Source organism: Carettochelys insculpta, chromosome 6, assembly GCF_033958435.1.
Source record: "Carettochelys insculpta isolate YL-2023 chromosome 6, ASM3395843v1, whole genome shotgun sequence".
Taxonomy (NCBI): Eukaryota; Metazoa; Chordata; order Testudines; family Carettochelyidae; genus Carettochelys; species Carettochelys insculpta.
Genome location: NC_134142.1, coordinates 69,933,284 through 69,952,915, shown reverse-complemented (window position 1 = coordinate 69,952,915; position 19,632 = coordinate 69,933,284). Strand labels below are relative to the sequence as shown.

At 43.1% G+C, this 19,632-nt stretch overlaps 1 protein-coding gene across 6 annotated transcripts in view; it reads left to right on the top strand.

Annotated features, from left to right (window-relative positions):
* ZFYVE26 (zinc finger FYVE-type containing 26) overlaps nucleotides 1-19,632 on the top strand; it is a 78,815-nt gene that overhangs the window by 37,532 nt on the left and 21,651 nt on the right. For all 6 annotated transcript variants that reach the window (XM_074997222.1, XM_074997221.1, XM_074997218.1 and 3 more), the window contains 12 exons: nucleotides 487-651; nucleotides 1,809-2,036; nucleotides 3,495-3,600; nucleotides 7,026-7,765; nucleotides 7,933-8,129; nucleotides 8,819-8,923; nucleotides 9,743-9,865; nucleotides 10,895-11,071; nucleotides 14,083-14,329; nucleotides 15,854-15,952; nucleotides 18,188-18,345; nucleotides 19,038-19,207. In XM_074997222.1, coding sequence (XP_074853323.1) covers nucleotides 487-651; nucleotides 1,809-2,036; nucleotides 3,495-3,600; nucleotides 7,026-7,765; nucleotides 7,933-8,129; nucleotides 8,819-8,923; nucleotides 9,743-9,865; nucleotides 10,895-11,071; nucleotides 14,083-14,329; nucleotides 15,854-15,952; nucleotides 18,188-18,345; nucleotides 19,038-19,207 — 2,515 coding nt within the window. The remainder of the gene's footprint in view (nucleotides 1-486; nucleotides 652-1,808; nucleotides 2,037-3,494; nucleotides 3,601-7,025; nucleotides 7,766-7,932; nucleotides 8,130-8,818; nucleotides 8,924-9,742; nucleotides 9,866-10,894; nucleotides 11,072-14,082; nucleotides 14,330-15,853; nucleotides 15,953-18,187; nucleotides 18,346-19,037; nucleotides 19,208-19,632) is intronic.

Here is a 19,632-nt window from a genome sequence, read left to right as displayed (position 1 = left end):
TGGTCATTGAGGACACACAGAGACAGAAAATGTGGAAAAGAAGTTTAAGAGCACAGTTTAGAGATATAAAGATTTGGGGACAGGAAGAGAAGATATGAAAATAATAACTTGGAGAGGATGCCAAGGATAAAGAATGATGCCTCCCAACAGAAGAAATGAAATTAAGCCAAGGACTGGACAGGTGACCGACACAGTTAAATACAATACAAAACTGTTGTTTCTTTAAACTGCACTGCCTATGGCTTTGGGAGGCCGTGATAACAGAGGTAACTTTGTCCTTGCTTTTTCACTTCTTTTCTGGCCTCTTAATTCTCTCTAGGAAGGTTAGCTCTGCTACCTACATCTCTATAGTTTACCTAAGAGTGCTGGTTTTGAATGGGTTAACTAGAAGTGTAAAGCATCTCATCTTTCTGTGAGTCTTTTAGTTTCACAAAACTTAGTGTCCAGTATTAGCTAACATTAGTGTCATTCTTTGTTTTTCAACAGAGGTTTTAGATGAAAAAATAAGTAGTCAGTTTCGATGCAATATTGTGGACCTTCTGCACACATGCTATCCAACCCTGACTGAGGACTGTGTTTCTAATCAGATTGTTTTATCACAGCAACTAGATCAAGTTCTGCAAACACTGACACACGTTGAAGATTTCCCAGGTGAGTTTCATGGGTTCTCTTAGCTTTAAAGACTCTTGCAATCTCTTTGCTTAAAAATATTTGAAATTGATGTAAAGGTATACAGCGTAGTAAAATAGCTCCTGAATTTAGGCAGTATAAAAATAAGTCTTTAAAAATCTAGCCTTAGTAGGAAAGCTGTTGTGAATTTTATGGGTACATGAAAACATGTTTTTTGGGGTGGAGCTTGAGTGGAGAGGGAGGAAATTTTAAACTCTTCCCTCTGCTTCCACTCCCAAGCATTTGTTATATAAACTTTGCAATGGCAAGCTTTTGTATCCAGATCAGAAGCTTGCCAGTAGCAAAAGTTAAACTGATTAGGCTGTATTCATTCCAGCAGTGAGAAAAGCAAAATATAAATGAGGAAAATGAAATTTCTTTTAAATGTTCAGCTTTAATAAGCTGAGATGTTTGCAACACAAAAAGAAACTTGATTAACTTTTAATCTGAAAATGTCTGTTTTACATGAAAACAAAAGATTTGTATGTAAAGGATAGGTAAATGGTAGTTCTGCTTCTCTTGGTTTTTCCATTTGTGTTTGATTGTTGCTGCCAAGTAAAGAAGAATATCCATCAGTAAAACTTTAAAACTTTGGTTGCCTAAGAACCCTGGCTGTTGTCCACAGTTCCTTGGTTAAACTATGTATCAGTTGTTGTTTGTTACCAGAAATAGTTGATCCAGTGTTGGAACAACTGCTGCCTAGTTTCCAATTTTTTCTTAATTTGTAGCAGTGACATTTTTTTCACTCAGACTTCTAAAGAGCTTTAGCTGAAAGGGTGAGAAATCTGTATGCCCTCTTGATTCACTGAAAGCTTGGAGAACTGTAAGTGCTCTTTAAACTTCTTGGTTCAGGGCCTAAGGGTTGGCCACCATCTGAGTTTAGGAAGAAATCTATATCTTTCCCCCTGCCCCACCATGCAGTATTGTAAAAATAGGTGCATTTGTGGTGGGGTTTATGTTTTTACCTGCTGCTTAACCAAGCTGCCAAGCTAGATGGGGCAGTTGGTCTGTTCCCAGTATATTCATTCTTGTTATTTCCCATTGAAAGTCATCTCTAGATTTTGAGGGGTAGAAGTCTCAGCATACTGTGTGTTTAAGCATTTTTGTTCTAATCATTTTTTTTTATTTATTTTTACTAGACTCCAAAGGGAGCCTGATCACCAACTTGGTAGAACAGGCATCTCTGAAGCCTACAGAGTTGGAGGCACATCCAATTCGTAATCAAATCCAACTTCTGCTAAAAACCCTGGACCAACACATTCAGACCATGCCAGTGAGCAGTGTGCGGATGAACTGTGTGCAGAACTTCTTTGATTATATTAACACACTGGCTGCCATTGTGATCCGGAGCCTGAATGCAGAGCTAGGTGATGTGTCTGTTGAGAAGCGTATCGCAAGGAGGTGACATTATCTTCAATGGCCTCTGTACCCATCAAAGAAAATGGGAAGACTCCCAAATAGTTATTTTCCCCAGAGAAATCCTGCTATAAACTTAAGATAAAGGGACAGTGTAAATGTAAATGGGAAGAACATTTTCATAGAATCACTTAGTGATATGCCATGTGAGCTAGAAGAGCCCTAGCTTGAGTATATTATTCTGGCAGTCAGGAGATAAAAAGCCTGTAAACCAGGCCAATTTAATCTGAAGTCACTGAGCTGTACTGATGTGGAACTCTGCAAATCTAGTTTAAGAGTTGCTTCCCAGCAAACTTCCTTCTAAAGTCACAACCCTCAGTGAGGTAGAAATTAAAAAGGAAGATGACAGAGCCCATTTTAGACCTTCCCTTGAATGGGTCCGATCACTGTATTTGTGGAAGGTACAGGTGCTCTGATGTTACGCAGTCTCTCCTAACTTCATGTTTCTGTCACTGGAGAAATGTGAAGGAATAGTCCAGTGGTGCTTTGTGTTTTCTTGCTTAAGGGGTAGTTCAGAGGGGATGTCCTTGAGTACTTCTGCACAACAGAACCATTCCTGGCAAAGCTGTGTTGGCATTCCCCCTCGTGGAGACTCAGCCTACACCAATAGAAGGAGTTTTTCCTCTCAGGGTAGGAACACCATCTCCCCAAATAGCAATGTTGATGTTGCCGGAAGCTTTCTTCCACTGACACAGCTGAGTCTGCCTTGGGGGTTTTGTTGACATAGCTATGTTGGTCAGGAATGGGTGGTGTGGTTTTTTGTTTGTTTGTTTCACACTCCTGGCCAGTGTAGCTATGGTGATGTAATTTTAAAAAATTCCCAGCAATGTTGCGCTTAATGCTAGGTTTTAAGTCATAGGACAAATTCAAGTAAGAAGCTTTACGCAGCTCCTTTCTGCATTCCAGTGAAGTTAGCCCAACCTTTCATTCCATTTGTAAGAGCACCAGCAATTCTTGCTTCAAAGCAAGCAAAACAAAAATAGGCTAAGCAAATAAAGCTAACTTATGTTTATAGAATTCTAATAAACCAGCTCACTGTAGTAATGTATGTATTGTGAATCCCGCTGCAACTTTTCCCTGTAGTGTTTTTCATGCTGACAGAGTTGGTCTGCCATTTGCAGCAAGGTCTTAATCAGGCGTCAGAATTCCCCATCAGGCACTGTGCTGGTTCTTGCGAGCCTCCTCCGAAGTACTCTAAGATGGTGCAAAAGGTCATGAGGCACATCAGAGTCAGATGAATTAAGTCATTGGGTTCCCAACTTGCTGCATTCCTTGTGCCTTTATGATTATGAGCATAGGGGCTTCAAAGGGCTTCAGGTTAGCTGAATAGTACTCAGTCTGTGTAATACATTAATCTAGGTTTGTTTGTTTTTGTTTTGTTTAAAAAAAATCTCTCTTTATGCTTGTAGATCAAACTGCAGAGGTGAAGGTGGGGAACCCTTTCATACTGCTTCAGCAAAGCCCATCTCGCTTGCTCTCTGTGCTCTTGTTTGAGAGACAAGTTCCACCTGACAGGTTGGTGTTTTTCATGAATATTTAACTGATGAGTGCAGTACTCATAGACTGGGCTGGGCTCCAAAGTCCTCTATGATGGGAGTGGCTGCGGAGCAGAATTTGCATATGGTGGAAAGTTCACTGTTAGATCTGAAAAAGGCACTAGTCCCTGGCTTCTCTAATGAGGTGTTCACAGAGGATCTCAATGAATGAAATTTATGGTGGTGCGTTTTGCAACCTAGACAGCTAATGGCCATTGGGAATTGAACTCAGAGCTAGGGAAGTGTGTTTTTTAAATTTGGAACTGTCTAATTTCTGAGCACAGTGGTCACATATCTTATATGTGTAACAAAATAAAAATGAAATCGTTTCCCAAGATAACCCCCAGAGAACTTCTGGGTGTGGAGCTTATGCTGGCAGGTAAGAGGACTGGATTGTCTAATACATGTTTTCCACCTCTGACTTCTATATTGGGCGGGCACTGAAAGTGTGCAACTTAGTAAGTGAAGATGTTGAAAGAGACAGTATTTGAAAATACCTAGGGCGGAGTGAGACAAACTTTTACGTCAGGCCCCATTTTTCATCCGTGCAACTAGCAGGCTCCTCCAGCCTGTCTAATGTAATCCAAACCCATGGAAATCTCAGTTACGTTCATGTGGACAAAAAAGCCATTTCAGCACAAGTATGAATATAAATAAGTAGAATGTAAGAACTTCATTAATTAATACATAAATATGAATACACATACATAAAACCAGAAACATATTTCAACATTAATGAGACCCATGAACCTTACACCCAGCACCAGACCTTGCTGTGTCCCGTTATGCAATTTCATGCCCCACCCTAGGGGACCCACCCTCACTTTGCGCATCCCTGCCCTAGAGGATCTTTGAGTCTTCTTGCAAAAACAGGATTTAATTCCAGGGTGGGAGCAGTTGCCAAGCCGTTCATTTTAATGACTTTATGTGCAGGAAACTTATAGTTCACAGAAACAGACAGTGGGAAGGAGCTGAGAAAATGGGTGGTATGAACCCACCTGATTTTTAATGATACCCCCTGCTTGATGCCCCAGAGAGAGGAGAAAAACACCCCAACATCTCCATTGTAGCCTGGTTTTAGGAGATATTCCTTTCTCCAAATTTGGAGCAAAGTCAATTGTTATAAGTTCATAGGCAGTGATGGGAAGGTGTTGGAAAAAAGTCTGGATACCATGCATGAATCAAGCAGGAGGTTTATTACACAGAGCGCTGGCAGAGTGCCACTTCACTTCTTAAGTTTAGCGGACACTGTCAAGCAATTAGTTGCAATTGATTATATAGGATGCCAATGGGCAGAGAGAAACGATGGAATGGGAGTTCCTGAGCCCCTACATAGGCTAGCAGTGAGATGGAATAAGCACAATCAGCCAGTAATCTAAAAGGCCACACAATGATTCTGCCCATAGCTCACATCACATTTTATCTAATACTCAGGTGGTATTTCTCAACAATTTACTTAAACAATACAAGCATTAGATTCTAATTATGTGTCCAGGGGAGTAATGATGATTCTCTTCACACTCCTGGTACGGGTATGTTCCACAGGTGCATATCTGAGGGATTTAAAGCAGAACAGTAAAGGTAAATGGCAAGCATACTGATTTTGTTATACAGTAAGGTCTCAGAGTACGCAAGGGTTCCGTTCCGCTCACCCTCGCGTAAACCTGGATTTCATGCATGTTGGGATCCGGCTTTTTCCCCGGCAGAACACATTTTCTGCAGCCAGGGAAGCAGCAGAAAGGTAAGTCCTAGGCTGGGGGTGGTAGCTGGGGAGAGTTAAGCCTGGTAGTGGGTTGGGGCTGTGGGAGGCGTGTGGGGGAAGCTACGCTTGGGGTGGGTTAGGGCTGAAGAGGGGTGAGGGTGGAGTTGAGCACCGGTGGTGAGCTGGGCTGTGGGGAGGAAGGGGAGTTGAGCCATAAGCAGAGCCGTGTCTGGATGGTGAGCCAGCAGGGGGGTTGCACCAGAGCCATGTGGGGAGCGGGGAGCGGGTGGGCAGCTTGTGAGCTGGCAGCAGGGGTCGCAGTGGAGCCATGTGGTGGCACGGGGAGGGCCGAATGGGAAGCTTGTGAGCCAGCAAGGGGGGTTGCAGTGGAGGTGCATGGGATGGGCAGCTTGTGAGCCGGCAGGGCATTTGCGCTAGAGCTGTGCGGAGCTGTGGGGTGAGGGGCGGTTAGCTTTTGAGCCGGCAGGGGCGTTGCGCTGGAGCCGTGTGGGGTGTCTTGAACCAGAGCCGCTTGCAAGTGGTTTAAACTGGGCTGGGGAGTGGCGTCAGGGTGAGACGTGTAAGAGCAGGGTCGCCTACTCTGAATTCATGTCCTCTGAGACCTTACTGTACTTTGTTCTTATCTCTGAAGGGCAGGGACATTAGGTTCTCACTAACACTAAAAGGTTATCTCTGTTTTTCATCGCTCTTCTGCTTGAATCCTTGGGAAGACCTTGGTGTCTGGGTTGGCAACAGTGGGAGGTGTTTAATAGGGAGGACAGGATGTTAAGATGTTGTATTTCATTATGATGGTTTAGGACTCTCTCTGACCTCAGGATCGGCCTTGGAGCATCTGCTATTATTTCTTTCTTCAGACTTTTAGGCACCATTTCTGTTTACAGCCTTGCCTAGGCCTGTAATGTAAGATAAAGAGCAGGTACATTAGGTTCTCACTAAAAGGTTTACAAACCATGTTTAGCGAAGCCTTATACCAGACTATGAAATTTGGGTCTAATGGGAAAGGGGACAACATAAGCCATGATACACATTGGGAATTTTTACCCTACGGAGGGGAATGACAGCGCTCACCTGACCCCATTTCACCTCTTCCCCCAAGTCCCTAGTTTTATTCGACTTCTGTCTGGCCCTGCTTCTTCTCCACACTCCCAGAGCTTCGTGAACCCTGGAAATCATCTGTTTCCAGCTCTCTGGAAGTTCTGAGAGGGCAGAGGAGGAGGAACAGATGAGCAGGGCCACAAACGGGTGACAGGTGTGGTGGTGACAAGGCAGAGTGGGAACTTGGCTACTGTACCCATTAATTTTTCTCCCATGGATGCTCCAGCCCTTGAGCACTGCGGAGTTGGCACCTGACTAAGGTTATAAATAGGATTCGGTGTTTAATCCTCGTGATTCTCACTCACATGCAAAAGTTGCAAAGGATATTAAACCTGTCATGGGAGACCCTTCCCCTCCTCCCCAGTGTAAATGCTCACTTTGAAGCTGTGTAGGACTCTGAGTTCTCTTCATACCTCTCCTGCTTGAATCCTTGGGATGACCTTGGTGTCTCATTTGCCCCATCAAAGGGGGTAATACATACCTGGGAGAACAGTTGAGGATGATTAATGTTGCAATACTACTTGAGATCCTGTGTAAGATATTGTGCATGGACACCTGCTAAGTTGGTGCTGTTTTCACTCCTCCAGGCTCTCTTCACTGTTGGCAAAAGAAGAGCTGAATTTAAATGTGCAGCAAGCTATCATCTACTGTTGTTGTGAACCAATGTCTCTGTGCAGTGTCAGGCAATGCAGCCAGATCAGGTCCGTTTTGACTAGCATCAGCAGTCTAGCACATCTTCACGCCTACCATTGTTTGCCGGATGTGGAGATACCTATCCACAATCCAGCCATGGGCTCTGAGGAGGATTCTACACCACTCTCTTCCTCCCTAGCTGGCTTCAATCAGCATGCGCTCACGGCCTCTTCCCTGGCCTTTCTGAAGTGTCAGTCGAAGCTAGTGGCTACTGTGGCATGTCTCTGTGCATCTAAGGCACAAAAGGTCCCTAAACCAAGCCTGTCGTGGATGGAATTTCGGGGCAAGAGGGAGGTCCCTTTGAGCATGGAGCAGATTTCCAAAGAGTGTGAGACGTTACTGAAGGAGTTCTTGATACTGGAGCGTTTTCTTCTCATGATGTCTGAGCCACTTCAGGATCCCCAGGAGGAGAGTAGCGGTTTGGTCAGTGGCCTCTGTGGCAAGCCATACATCTCACTTGTTCTGTTGGGTTTGCATTCTACCATGGCTGCAGAGATGTTAATGGAAGTGTTTGAACAAGCTCTCGCTGCAAAGGACTGGCCCAAAACGCTGAGGGTCTTAGACCTGTACATTCAGGATATGGAGGAGTTGACCAGTGTGAGGGATGCTGTGCTGAGCTGTGCAACTGCTGACGGTAAAGGGAATGAGTTTTCCTTTATAGCATGTATACAGTCTGAAATAGGGATGGAAACTGGGGACTGATCTGTGGGCAAATCCAAAGAATGGACTTTCTTTTCTCTTCTCCCGCTGCTCTCCAAAGCCTAGAAGGGGGCTGCATGCTGATGGCTTGTCTTTTCGCAGATAAGGATGGCTGGCAGTATCTATTTCCAGTGAAGGATGCGATGTTGAGAAGTAGACTGGCCCTGCTCTGCCTGGACAGGTGGCCCCTTGAGGCTTGTCTGGAAATCCTAGCTTACTGCATCTGTGACCCGGGCATAACTGAAGAACTGAAGTCTGACCTGCAGAGCAAAACAGGAGAACTGCAGGTTTATCAAAAGGTACAAAAGCTGTTGTGTTAGGTATTCCATATACTTGCCTAAAAACTTCTTTAACTCTGGTTGCCTTTGGCACAGAAACCCTCCTTCCAAAACACTTTTCCAAAAGTCAAACCTGGTCAGCTTTAAGAGAAGTACTGAAATATCAGGTTAACTTAAATCCATATTTCTTCCTTTTCAGCTGTCTTTGTGCTTTCAGTTTCCAGAGAAGACCAGAGATAAAAGCATTAAAAAAAAAAAAAATGGAGTGCATTCTCTGAGTCTCCTTTCCCCACAGCCTGAGCAGAGGCAGCAATCCCTGGAAACTTCCTAGTTTATCTTTGTTTGAATTTTCAATATCAGTTTTGCAAGCCTAAGAAGGAATCCAGAGCCTTCCTTGCTTATCCAGTAGGCTTGGCCTATTCATAGCATAACTGGTGCTGAGTTTTCTCTTGGAATTCTACCTTTAGTCTTTTCAGACAGGTATATTCATGGGTGTAGGCCTCAGTGATTGAATCCTTCCATCTAATCCTCTTAAAATTGAAGTGGATCAGCTAGGATTCCCAAATCCTTTCTGATATGAGAAACAGGTTCATGGCTTGAGTTAACTCCTGATGCAACCAGTTCAGCCATCTGTGCGGGCCTAGTGATGGGTTTGAAGAAATATTGTTCAAAACAATCAATCATTGAAACTCAATATTTTATGTTGTTAGATTTTGAATTTGCAAGCTGTCCCAACATGGAGTGACTGGCAGGACCTGAAAGAAGCCTGCACTGATGATCCCCAAGCCATCATGGGTGTTATTCTGGAGGCAAAGGTATGACATCTCATATGGATTTTGTTTTTAAAAATTAGAAAATGGTGGCACTACTACATTTTTGTTAACCAATGTTTTTAGATGCTTGTTTAAACAGAGTTCACAGGTCAAGGGAAAAAAAACCTGCTTAATAAATTGTGTATTGCAGAAGGCAGTTGGAATCTTTGTTTAACATCAGGATTTAAATGGAAACTAAGCACTCCCGTAGTTCTGTCTTAATTTTCTTCCCACACATTGTCCATTTCTTCCATTCTACCCTGAAATCTGACAAGGAATGACTCCCTTAGGTGTTTGTGTAAGTAACATGCTGTCCTTGCCAAGCACAAGCAAAATTAGAGGTGTTCTTTTTTTTTTCTTTAATGCTTGGACAGATAAGCAGTATGCAGTGCATGCACTAGTCTGGGATTAAAAAAAACAAACAAACCCTCTTCCAGATAGAGAGATCTTAAATTTATTTCAACTTTGAATTTTAAAAGTTAAAAATACAGCTCTTGGTGAAATACAGGTTTGGACCACATGCAAAAACTAATGATGTAGAGCTCATGGAATATCTTCTTCAGAAATGGTCCACCACCTTGGTGGAAACTCTCTATATAATCCAAGAACATTTACAAAAATATTTGTCCAAAATGTCTAGCAGGTTACAATAGTTAATTCAGTGTAGGATGGGACTGGCAAAATTATGTTTAATAACTTCTCCTGATCCATCCAACCTGGGGGTTGCAGAAAGAGTTATGTAAGGCTTCTGAACTGACCTTGACTGAGCATAGGTGTGAATAGCTGTAATAAAGGGAGTTGTTTTGCCTTCCTTCTCCTTAGGACTATGAATTGTGTGAGGAATGGTGTCACTTACACCCTGTCCCAAGAGAGAACTTGATCAGCCTTCATCAGGAGCACCTCTTGCACTTGCTGGAGATGGGAGACACTGAAAAGGCTTTGCAGGTAGCCAGAGGACTGTTTCTTCTTTGATATCTTCAGAGAGTGGTAGAGAAGGCTTCCTAAACACTGCTGTGGCAACCCCCAGATCTCAGCACTCCCCTCCCCACCCTTAAGTCTGCAGAAGCATTCCTGATAAGGATGCACATCACTGACGGAAGGAAAGTAGAATATACATAAAGTCCCACTGAAATTATTGCAGTGATGGTAAATCAACCTAGCAGGATTACTTAACCTTTCTATTGCAGACATGCCCTAGATCCTAGCAAAACCCTCTTTCTTTTACCAGAGTTCTGGTTTTTAAGGTATGTGTTCAATAAAGGATGATGGTTTGAACAGATACTGTGAGGCCCAGATTTCAAGTTCTGTGGGGGGAAGTTTTCTTTTGCAAAAAGCTAATAACTAAAATATTTTCATGGCTTTTTAAACTTAATGAATATGTGGGGTTTCCTGGTTTGGATTCATTCATAATGGCAGGTACTTGTGCTGACACTGCAGAAGTACCTGACAGTGAAACTGACCAATCTGGTTTTGCTCTTGCCTTGACTTAATGATGTGTGGAAGCAAAAAACTGAGTTGAATAATCATAGGAATCTTTGTTACCGAAAAAGAGAGAGAGAGAGAGAGAGAGAGAGAATAATTAAGTGCCCTCTTACAAAGAACTTTAGAATCCTTACAGGTTATTGAAGGGGTTATCTTGCTGACTCAGTATTTAACACTCTGTTCCTAGTCTCCTATATTTTATTTCCTGCTAAATTAAATTAACTTGCAGTAAATCTGTATATTTTTAATTGTTAGGAGCCTGTTCTTCATACTTGCGTGAAGTTAGATAGTGTAGTGATCTGTGCACTCAGGTGACTAAAACACCATCAGGTATTTTAAGGGGATGTTGGAATTTAAAAAAAAAAGTTTGAAAAATTGTTTTAGGGGGAAACCTCCTCCTTCAAAGAAGGTAAAGGACTTGCTGAATTGAAGACCTTTCCTGTTGCGTAGTCAAGATTGTTTGTTTGGATATTTTTCTCTTGGTTTTTGTAGCTCTTACAAAGAATAGAAGACTCTGATATGCGCCTGGTGATAAGTGAACAGTGTCTTGACAAGCATCCCAGCTTGACAGCCTCTCACTTTCTAGCAAATTATCTCACTACCCACTTCTACAAATACCTGACAACTGCACGCCATAATGAAATCCAGGCCCTCTATGTGGGATCTAAGGTGAGCAAAGCCACAGCACTTCAGCTGGTTCACTGCATTCTCAAGTTTCAGAAGTATGTACTGGAAGGTCTGAGGGGGGAATTCTGCAGTTCCATATGGGAAACCCAGGCACCATTTCTGGGTACCTCTCTGCAACAAGTATATGAACTGGAGGTGAGAGAGGAAAGTGGAGGAAGCTTTAAATCATCTTTGCATACCCTGAATTTTGGGGCTTTTGGGGCTTCCAGGATCATCCGAGCAACCTCTGGATTCTGTGGGCCATGGGAAGGAGAAGACAGTCAGCACAGAAAGGGAAGGTGGAAGAGAGGCAAGCAGGGAAGGGAATAGTTGTTGGTTCTGAGATCCTGGGCATATACATGGGAGAATCTTACTACTTAAGCAAGCTAGATGTCTTCAAGTCACTGGGGCCTGATGAGTACATCTGAGAATACTAAGGGAACTGGCTGAGGAGATATCTGAGCCATTGGCAATTATCTTCAAAAAGTCATGCAAGACTGGAGAGATTCCAGAGCATTGGGAAAAGGGCAAACATAATGCCAACATATAAAAAGGGAAGTAAGGACGCCCAGAGGAATTTTGGACCAGTCAGTTTAACTTCAGTGCTCAGATTATGGAGGAAATAATTTAGCAGTTTTCAAACACCTGGAAGATAATAAGGTGCTAAGTAACCATCAGCATGAAATGGTCAAGAATAAATCATGTCAAACTAGCCTACTAGCTCTTTTTAAAAGGGCAACAGTCCTTGTGGATAGTGGGGGAAACAATAGATGTGGTATATCTTTAGGTAAGGCGTTTGGTACTGTTTTGCATTTCTTCTCATAAACAACCTAGAGAAATACAATCTAGATGGAGCTGCTAAAAGGTGGATGAATAGCTGCTTGGAAAACCATTCCCAGAGTCATTATCATCTATTCATAGACAATCTGGAAGGGCATGTGAGGTCCCACAGAGATCAGTTGTGGGTTCAATTCTGCGCAATGTCTTCATTGATGATTTATAATGGCATAAAGCATACGCTTATAAAGTTTATGGTTTAAACCAAGCTGTGGGGGATTACAAATGCTTTGAGGATAGGATTAAAATTCAGAATGATCGGGACACACTGGAGAAATGGTCTGAAGTAAATAAAATGAAAGTCAGTAAGGACAATTTGAAAGTACTCCCTTAGGAAGGAACAGTCAGTTGCATACACACAAAATGGAAAATTATTACCTAGAAAGGAGTGTTGGTTAAAGGGACCTGAGGGTCATCATGGACTACAAGCTAAATACGAGTCAACAGTGTAAAACTGTTGCAGAAAAAGCAAACTTCATACTGGGTTGTAGTTGCAGGCATCGTATAAGCAAGACATGAAAAGTATTCTACCACTGCACTCCAGACTGATTAAGCCTCAACTGTAGTATTGTGTCCAGTTCTGGATGCTACTTTCCAGAAAAGATATGGACAAATTGTAGACAGTCCAGCGAAAAGTACCTTATGAGGTTGTTAACAAGCAGGAGAGAAAAAATTGCTCTTTAACCTCTGAGGATATGACAAGAGGCAATAAACTTATACTGCAACAAAAGGCAGTTGAGGTTGAACATTAGGGAAAACTTCCTAAACTGGTGTTGAGTACTGGAATAAATTGTCCAGGGAGGTTGTAGAATCTCCATCATTGGAGACTTTTAAGAGCAGGTTAGACAAAACTTGTCAGGGATGGGCTAGACAATACTTGGTCCTGTCATGAATGCAGGTGACTTGATTAGATCACCTCACGAGTAGCATAGCTGTTTGAGACACTCTGAGCAACATGCACACATAGCACTGCTCCCTGTGTAACACTTAGGACGTATGTAGTGTATTTCATTTGAGTCTCTCCAGGTGTGGGCAGTATGATTACAATATCTGTATGGGAGAACTGCGGCAGAGAGAGCAGCTGCCTTTACAGAAGTCACACCAGATCCAAGACAGAGCTTGGATAGCACTTGGGTCTCCCGATTTTTGCCATCCCTTGTCCTAGCCACTGTGTCCCTTTCCCTTGTCGCTGTGCTCCACTTTAAACAGACACTTAAGCAGACTAAATGGACTGAAGGTGCATCTATAACTTTCTCTCTGCCCTGTAACTTTACCAGTATTATACCTGGTTCAGTGCTCCCTAAAATAACTGGTCTGTGGTGCAATGCACACTTCTCTTACCTAGCTTCCTCAGCGTGCTGGCATATTGGAGAGTGACCATAGTTAGTGGCTGTTCATGGAAAAAATACTACAGTAAACTCTTTCGTATCTGGCATCCTCGGGACTGGGAGATTGCCAGATAGTCAGATATTCTGGATAATAGAAAGATATGCCTAGCAATGCATAACACTAAAGAAAAACAATGCTATATATTAAGAAAAGAAAAATGTGTGCAGAGTACTTTATCTACCAGCAACAGTAGTATTGTACACTGTAAACTTACACTGTATTTGCTGTATTTATTTGTATTCACTTTCATTATGCTCTATTTATGGAAAACGTAACTGAAGGTTACTTATGGTTAAAATGGCAGTTTTTTGAGCGTTCCAGATGATAGAATGCCATATATGAAAGAGTTTGCTTTATCTAGTTTCTCTTTTATTCTGTGTTGAGAGTGATGAAATCCAGCAGCAAGCAATATTAAAGATTGGGTTAGTTGTTGTGTTTTTGCATTGGGAGAACAATATTCTGCCTTTCCGTAACTCCTCATCTGACAATTATAAAGCACTTTACAAATGCTCATTAAATGCTTACTTCACAGGAAGATTGCGATAGTTCATTATTCAGATGGGGAAACACTCTCTTGCCACAAGAGCTTTGCCCATGGCCAAATAGCAAGTCTGAGGCAGAGCCAGGAATAGGACGCAAGAGTCCTGGCTCTCGGGTCTCAGTCCTAACCTCTAGATATGGCTTCTTCCCCATATAAGCTGTTCTGCTAGTTGTTTTTTGGATGTAGCCAGTCCATGGATTCTGACTGTGTGATAATGGTCTCTGTCTGTCATCTTCTTCCATACAAGGTGTTGCTGACTCTTCCTGAGCCCTACCGTGCAAACTATTCGCACCTGTCCTCCAGACCACTGCTCATGCTGGAGCAGCTGCTCATGAACATGAAGGTGGACTGGGCAGCTGTGGCTGTGCAGACGCTGCACCAGCTCTTGGATGGTCAGGAGATTGGCTTCACTGTGGAAGACATGGATGCTTTGCTTTCCAAGTATTCAGAGAAAGCCCTCGACTTCCCTTACTCATTAAAAGAGAAGAGATCAGGTAACTGCTTTTCAGAGTTTTCCCTCCTACCAGGGAAGGCACAGGTGGAACTACATTGTCATCAGTCACCTGAAGCACCCTCTCCCATTTTATTGCAGGGTTTTACACAGCCAGACAGCCCCTCTTCATTCTGGCCTAGGGTATATTCTTTGAGAAATCCTCTCCTTTTCACCACAGTAGGTGTTTTCAAAACATTGATAGCCCAAATAATGTCTTCTCTGCAGAGTCAGTTGCACATGTACAAAGTGGGAAATGACTATCTAGGAAGGAGTATTGGGGAAGGGGATCGGTGGGGTCCGAATGAACTACAAGCTATATGTGAGTCAAAAGTGTAAAACTGTTACCAAAAAAAAAAAAAGCATACTTCATACTGAGGTGTATTAGCAGGAGTAGTGTAAACAAGGCAAGAAAAGTCCACTGCACTCTAAACTATTAAGCCTCAACTGGAGTATTGTGTCCAGTTCTGGATGCGACATTTCAGGAGAGATGTGGAGAAAGTCCAGAGAAGAGCAGGAAAAATTATTAAATTTCTAGAAAACATGACCTGTGTCATGGCCTCACCCCACACTCCCAGCAGCAGCCTCACCCTCTTCTGCCTCCCCAGCCCAGAGCCCCTCTTGCCCTCTGAACCCCTCAGTCCCAGAGCTGCCTTCTGGATTCTGAATTCCTCATTTCTGGCACTGTCCCAGAGCCCACCCCCTCAGCCACCGCTCTCCCTCAGCCCCCCTGCAATTTTATGAGCATTCATGGTCCTCCATACAATTTCCATACCCTGATGTGGTCATCCCAGCAAAAAGTTTCCCCATCCCTGATTTAGACCCTTACAATATAATGTCTTTAAGACCTGCATCCTGTTTGTACTCTCTGGAAAATCCCCTCAGTCTGGGTGCAGTTCTGCTTGATTGGTTGTCTCTGCCTCAGGATGTCTGGACTGGAACAGCAGAGGGTGCAGTGCAAGTCAAGACAGGTGCAATGGCAGAGATGTGTGAGAAGTCTGCTCCGCAGTTGCTTGCATTATGGTTCCATCTAATGGTTGAACTTTTTTTTTGTACAAGAGGCATCTTTTACTTGTTCCAGTCATTTGCTTGGTGGCGGTCAAGTCTGATACTCCAGGATGAGTGTTTACCCTGCCATGGAGTCAGATGCTTCCTCTTCATGTTGACCACCCTGTTCCAGGGGAGGGGAACCCAAATCAGATAAACAGTTTTGTTATATCTGTCACAACTGCGATATTCTAGCAGAGAGTCACACCACCTGTCCCATTATCCCTCTGTCTTTCATAATAGTCCTGTCCCTAGATATGGAATCGCCATCTGTTTTGGTCTCTGAGCAGTTAAGACCTATGTGTAGAGCTCATTAATTTGTGACCTAATTGGCATGAAAGCTGTTGTAGTTTGGGCACATAAGCCAATCCTATGTGGACTAACACTTGTTTTGCGTACTGCTGTGAATAAATTATTCTAATCTTCCTGCTGACAGATGAATGCATGACCAGTACTTTATCAGCTGTTTTCTTGGTCCTAGATTCTGTGATTCGCCTCCAAGATAGTCTCAGTCAGGTATCAGAGTCTGACACCTCATCTAAATCGGGATCATCAGAACTGCCTTCTTCCACTTTTCCTGGTAAGAAAAAGGTCTCATAGTCATGATGTTTCTGGTCCTCCTCTGACTATTTTCTCAACCTCCCACTCCACTCTAATCCTGCATCCCGCACACCTCTTTAAAATAACAATTTTAAAATTCACCACAGGTCAGTAATTATCTAACACTGTTTGGAGATCTAGGAAACATGAGTGTACAGGGAGAGGATCTCAGCTGGGTTTTTATTGGATAGATGTCCACATCACAAAAGCCACCAGCTCAAATGGCACTTAACTGTCCCTTTTCCAGGCAATTCCAGCAGAGATGCCAAGGGTTGAATGGGCCATGGAAATTGAACTGCCCTTTCACTCCTGAAATTGTTCCTGCCATGCTAGGGCCAAGGAAAAGGAATAGACAGTTATGTGGGATAAGCCTATGCTGCTAATGCTTTGACAGTATCTCTTCTGTAACTAAACAAGGATTGCAGACTCCAAGGCTATCACCTTGGCACTCCTTGTTTGTTCAAGGTTCTCTGCTTGAAGTCCTGTGACTTTCATCCTGTCCCTATTTTTTCAGCTAGTTATTTTCCAGGATCAGTGGTTCCTCCCATCTCCTGGTGGGCAGGTCTTCAGTTGTCACAGCAGATTCGGATCACCAGTCCAGAGCTCAGATAGCCCAGTATTTGGTAGCAAAAACAAAATAATTTAAAACAAAACAAACCTCCCGAAAAGTACATGCAGCTAAAAATAAAACATGCTCAGTTCACCATCAAATCAGCCCTAAGTGACATCAAAGAATATGCAAAACCATCTTCAAAGGGTAAGTGTCACAATAGGTAACAAATCTACACTCCCAAGGCATATGACTGGTAGGAATTCCCATTATTATAGTTCTGAAGGCCTTGGCTGAACTGTGGTCTTAGACGGTGGCATGCCTTACTGTAGCTAGTTATCAGTGGTTCAAGCTGGAAGGATATTTTGGGCTTGTCCATACTTCCTAATGAAGTGCTTCAGTGAATAAGTCTGAAGCTTCGAAGTTGCTGCGTGGGGAAAGTTAGTCTCATGTAGTGCTGCGTATTCACCACAGCACTTCATTAGTAATCTCTCATGGCCCTGATTACCATGCCCCCTTTGAAGCTGGGGGCAAGTGTAGATACAGCCTTGGAGTAGTATCCAGCAGGAATGTGTCCCAAGTTGGGTTCTGTTTGGTATCTTCATAAATGATTTTGATACTGGCATAGAGAATACACTTAAAATCTTCAGACAGTACCAAACTAGGAGAGGCTGCAAACACCTTGAAAGACCGGATTAAATGATCTTGAGGAACTGGAAACATTTTCTGAAATAAGCAGGATGAGATTCAGTAAGGACAAATGCAAAATACTAGACTCAGGAAGGAATAATCAATAGTAGATGCAAAATGGGAAATGACTGCCTAGATCTAGGAATAATTGCAGCAGAAAAGGATCTGAAATTTTATAGCATATCATAAACTATATAGGAGTCAACAAAGTAACACTGTTGTGCAAAGTGGGCATCATTCTGCGAGGCATTGTCAAAAGCAAGACACGAAGCAGTTCTTCCACTCTACTCAGCGCTGATAAGCCTCATTTGAAGTATTATGTCCAGTTCTGTTCTGGACATAGTGCTTTCGGAAAGATCTGGAGAAACTGGAAAAAGTCTTAAGTGGAGCAACAAAAATGATTAAAGATCTGGAAGACATTATCTATGAGGAAAGACAGGGAAAAAAACATTGCTTGTTCAGTGTGGGGGAAGAGAAGCTCGAAGGACTTGGAAACAATCTTCAGTTGCATGAAAGGTGATTATAAAAAGGAAGATGATCGTTCTTCTTAACTACTGAAAATGGGACAAGGGGCTTAAATTGCAGCAAGGGCAATGAACATTAGGAAAAACTTCCTAACTGTAAGGTAATTAAACATCGAAACAAATTACCGTATGCGTGAAATGGAACCCTGGAAGATTTGCCTTTGGTAGCAGGTGCTGAAGTGGCCAAAAGAGTTTGCAGTCTCTGTCAGCATATGTTGTTGCAAGATGCCAAGAAGCCTCCTTGTGTTTAAAAAAGATCCTGTTGCTTAAAGTATCTGACTATCATACGGTCTGCTGTACTATGTCTAGTGTGGAGGGTTGAAAGGTACCAGTAATCTTTCCGTTGCTAACCAAGGGGTCAGTCTGACTCTGTGCTTTAGCTTGTTGTCTAGTCTCTGAGATTCCACTAAGCAGCCTAAATGCAATTCCACATTTGGCTTGGCTCTCCAAGGTATCAGCCAGCCCTCAAGTCCAAGAGAGAGAAGCCTGCCTCGGAATCTGTCTCCTCAAGAGTTTGTGCCACCTGAGGTGCCACCACCAAAGCAGCAATGGATCCCTGATGAAACTGAAATAACATGCATGGTCTGCAAAACAGAACGTTTTACTATGGTAAGGAACCAGGATCCTAGGTCTGTGGTGGGGCATATGTGTTTTGGCGGGGTTTGTTTGTTTTTCTGCAGTCAATTATTTGACATAATGCGGCTTATTCAGATGGACTGTTTCCTAGGAGTCCTAGTGATGCTAGCAGTCTCATTGATTTGTCCCTTACAATGTTTGTATTGTTCAAATTGCAAGCCAGACAGATGTGGAGGGGGCAGTAGTGAGGGTTAAATGGTTTTTGAGGTAACAGGCTACACTGATAGCTCCTGAAGGATCTGTCTGCAGCAGGTGAAGTGATAGAAATCGAGCCAAAAAAGGGGAACTCTGATCCTGTGAAGTAAACTAATGCGCTCTTGTGGAGTGTTACTGTATTTTTTTCCATTTAGACATAGTTTATAGAACTTCTTTATCTGGGGAGCTAAAAGCTGAAAAGCCAAAGAGTTCGGCTGACTAGTCTCAATTGGGCACATTGTCCCTCTCCATCATCACTGTCTTTTGGGGGAAAAAAAAACAATCAGTGGCCAAACCTTAGAGAGATTGTTGAAGCCCGAGATGAAAAGGAATGATTTGCCCTTTGGTGTCCACGGCTTGTAATGGGGCAAACTTACATATGAGCTGAGGTAATTCTAAGGAAGGAAGGAAATGTCAGTTGCTAATATACTACATGCTTCCAATGAAGCATAGCCTCTCCTATGTCTCAGTTTAACAGACGCCATCACTGCAGACGTTGTGGGAGGTTGGTCTGCAGTTCTTGTTCTACGAAGAAAATGGTGGTGGAGGCTTGTAGAGAAAATCCAGCTCGTGTGTGTGACCAGTGCTACAGCTACTACCACAAGCAGTGTCCACCTGCCTTAGGCCAAGACACAAGCATGTAAGTCCCTCAGGCAGTTTCTGCGTAGTTCCAGGTAACCTGCCTCCCCAACTCTGGACGTGTGTGCGACCACATGATAGCAACTGTGCAAGTACTCTGCTTTAGTCTGACCAGGAGGGACCACTTCCATGGGTTCAGAATTGAGGCAGTGAATTAACTAGGTCTTGGAGATTGCTTGGTGGGATTTGTCACGTGGATGCATTTCCCTGAGAATTGGGCTGAAACCCATTTCGTACAGACTCAGGCTTTGTTCACTTTTAACAGCTTTTAAAATTCAGCCGCAGCCGCGTTTTAAACTAAAAATGTGGCTCTGGCAACCCTGAGCTGGAAAGTTACAGTGCTGTAAAGCGCCAGTGTAGACTTGGCTTAGTGAGCTGCTGGATGGTGTGGTTGGGAGAAGTGGGGTAGCAGTCACTCTGTGCCCC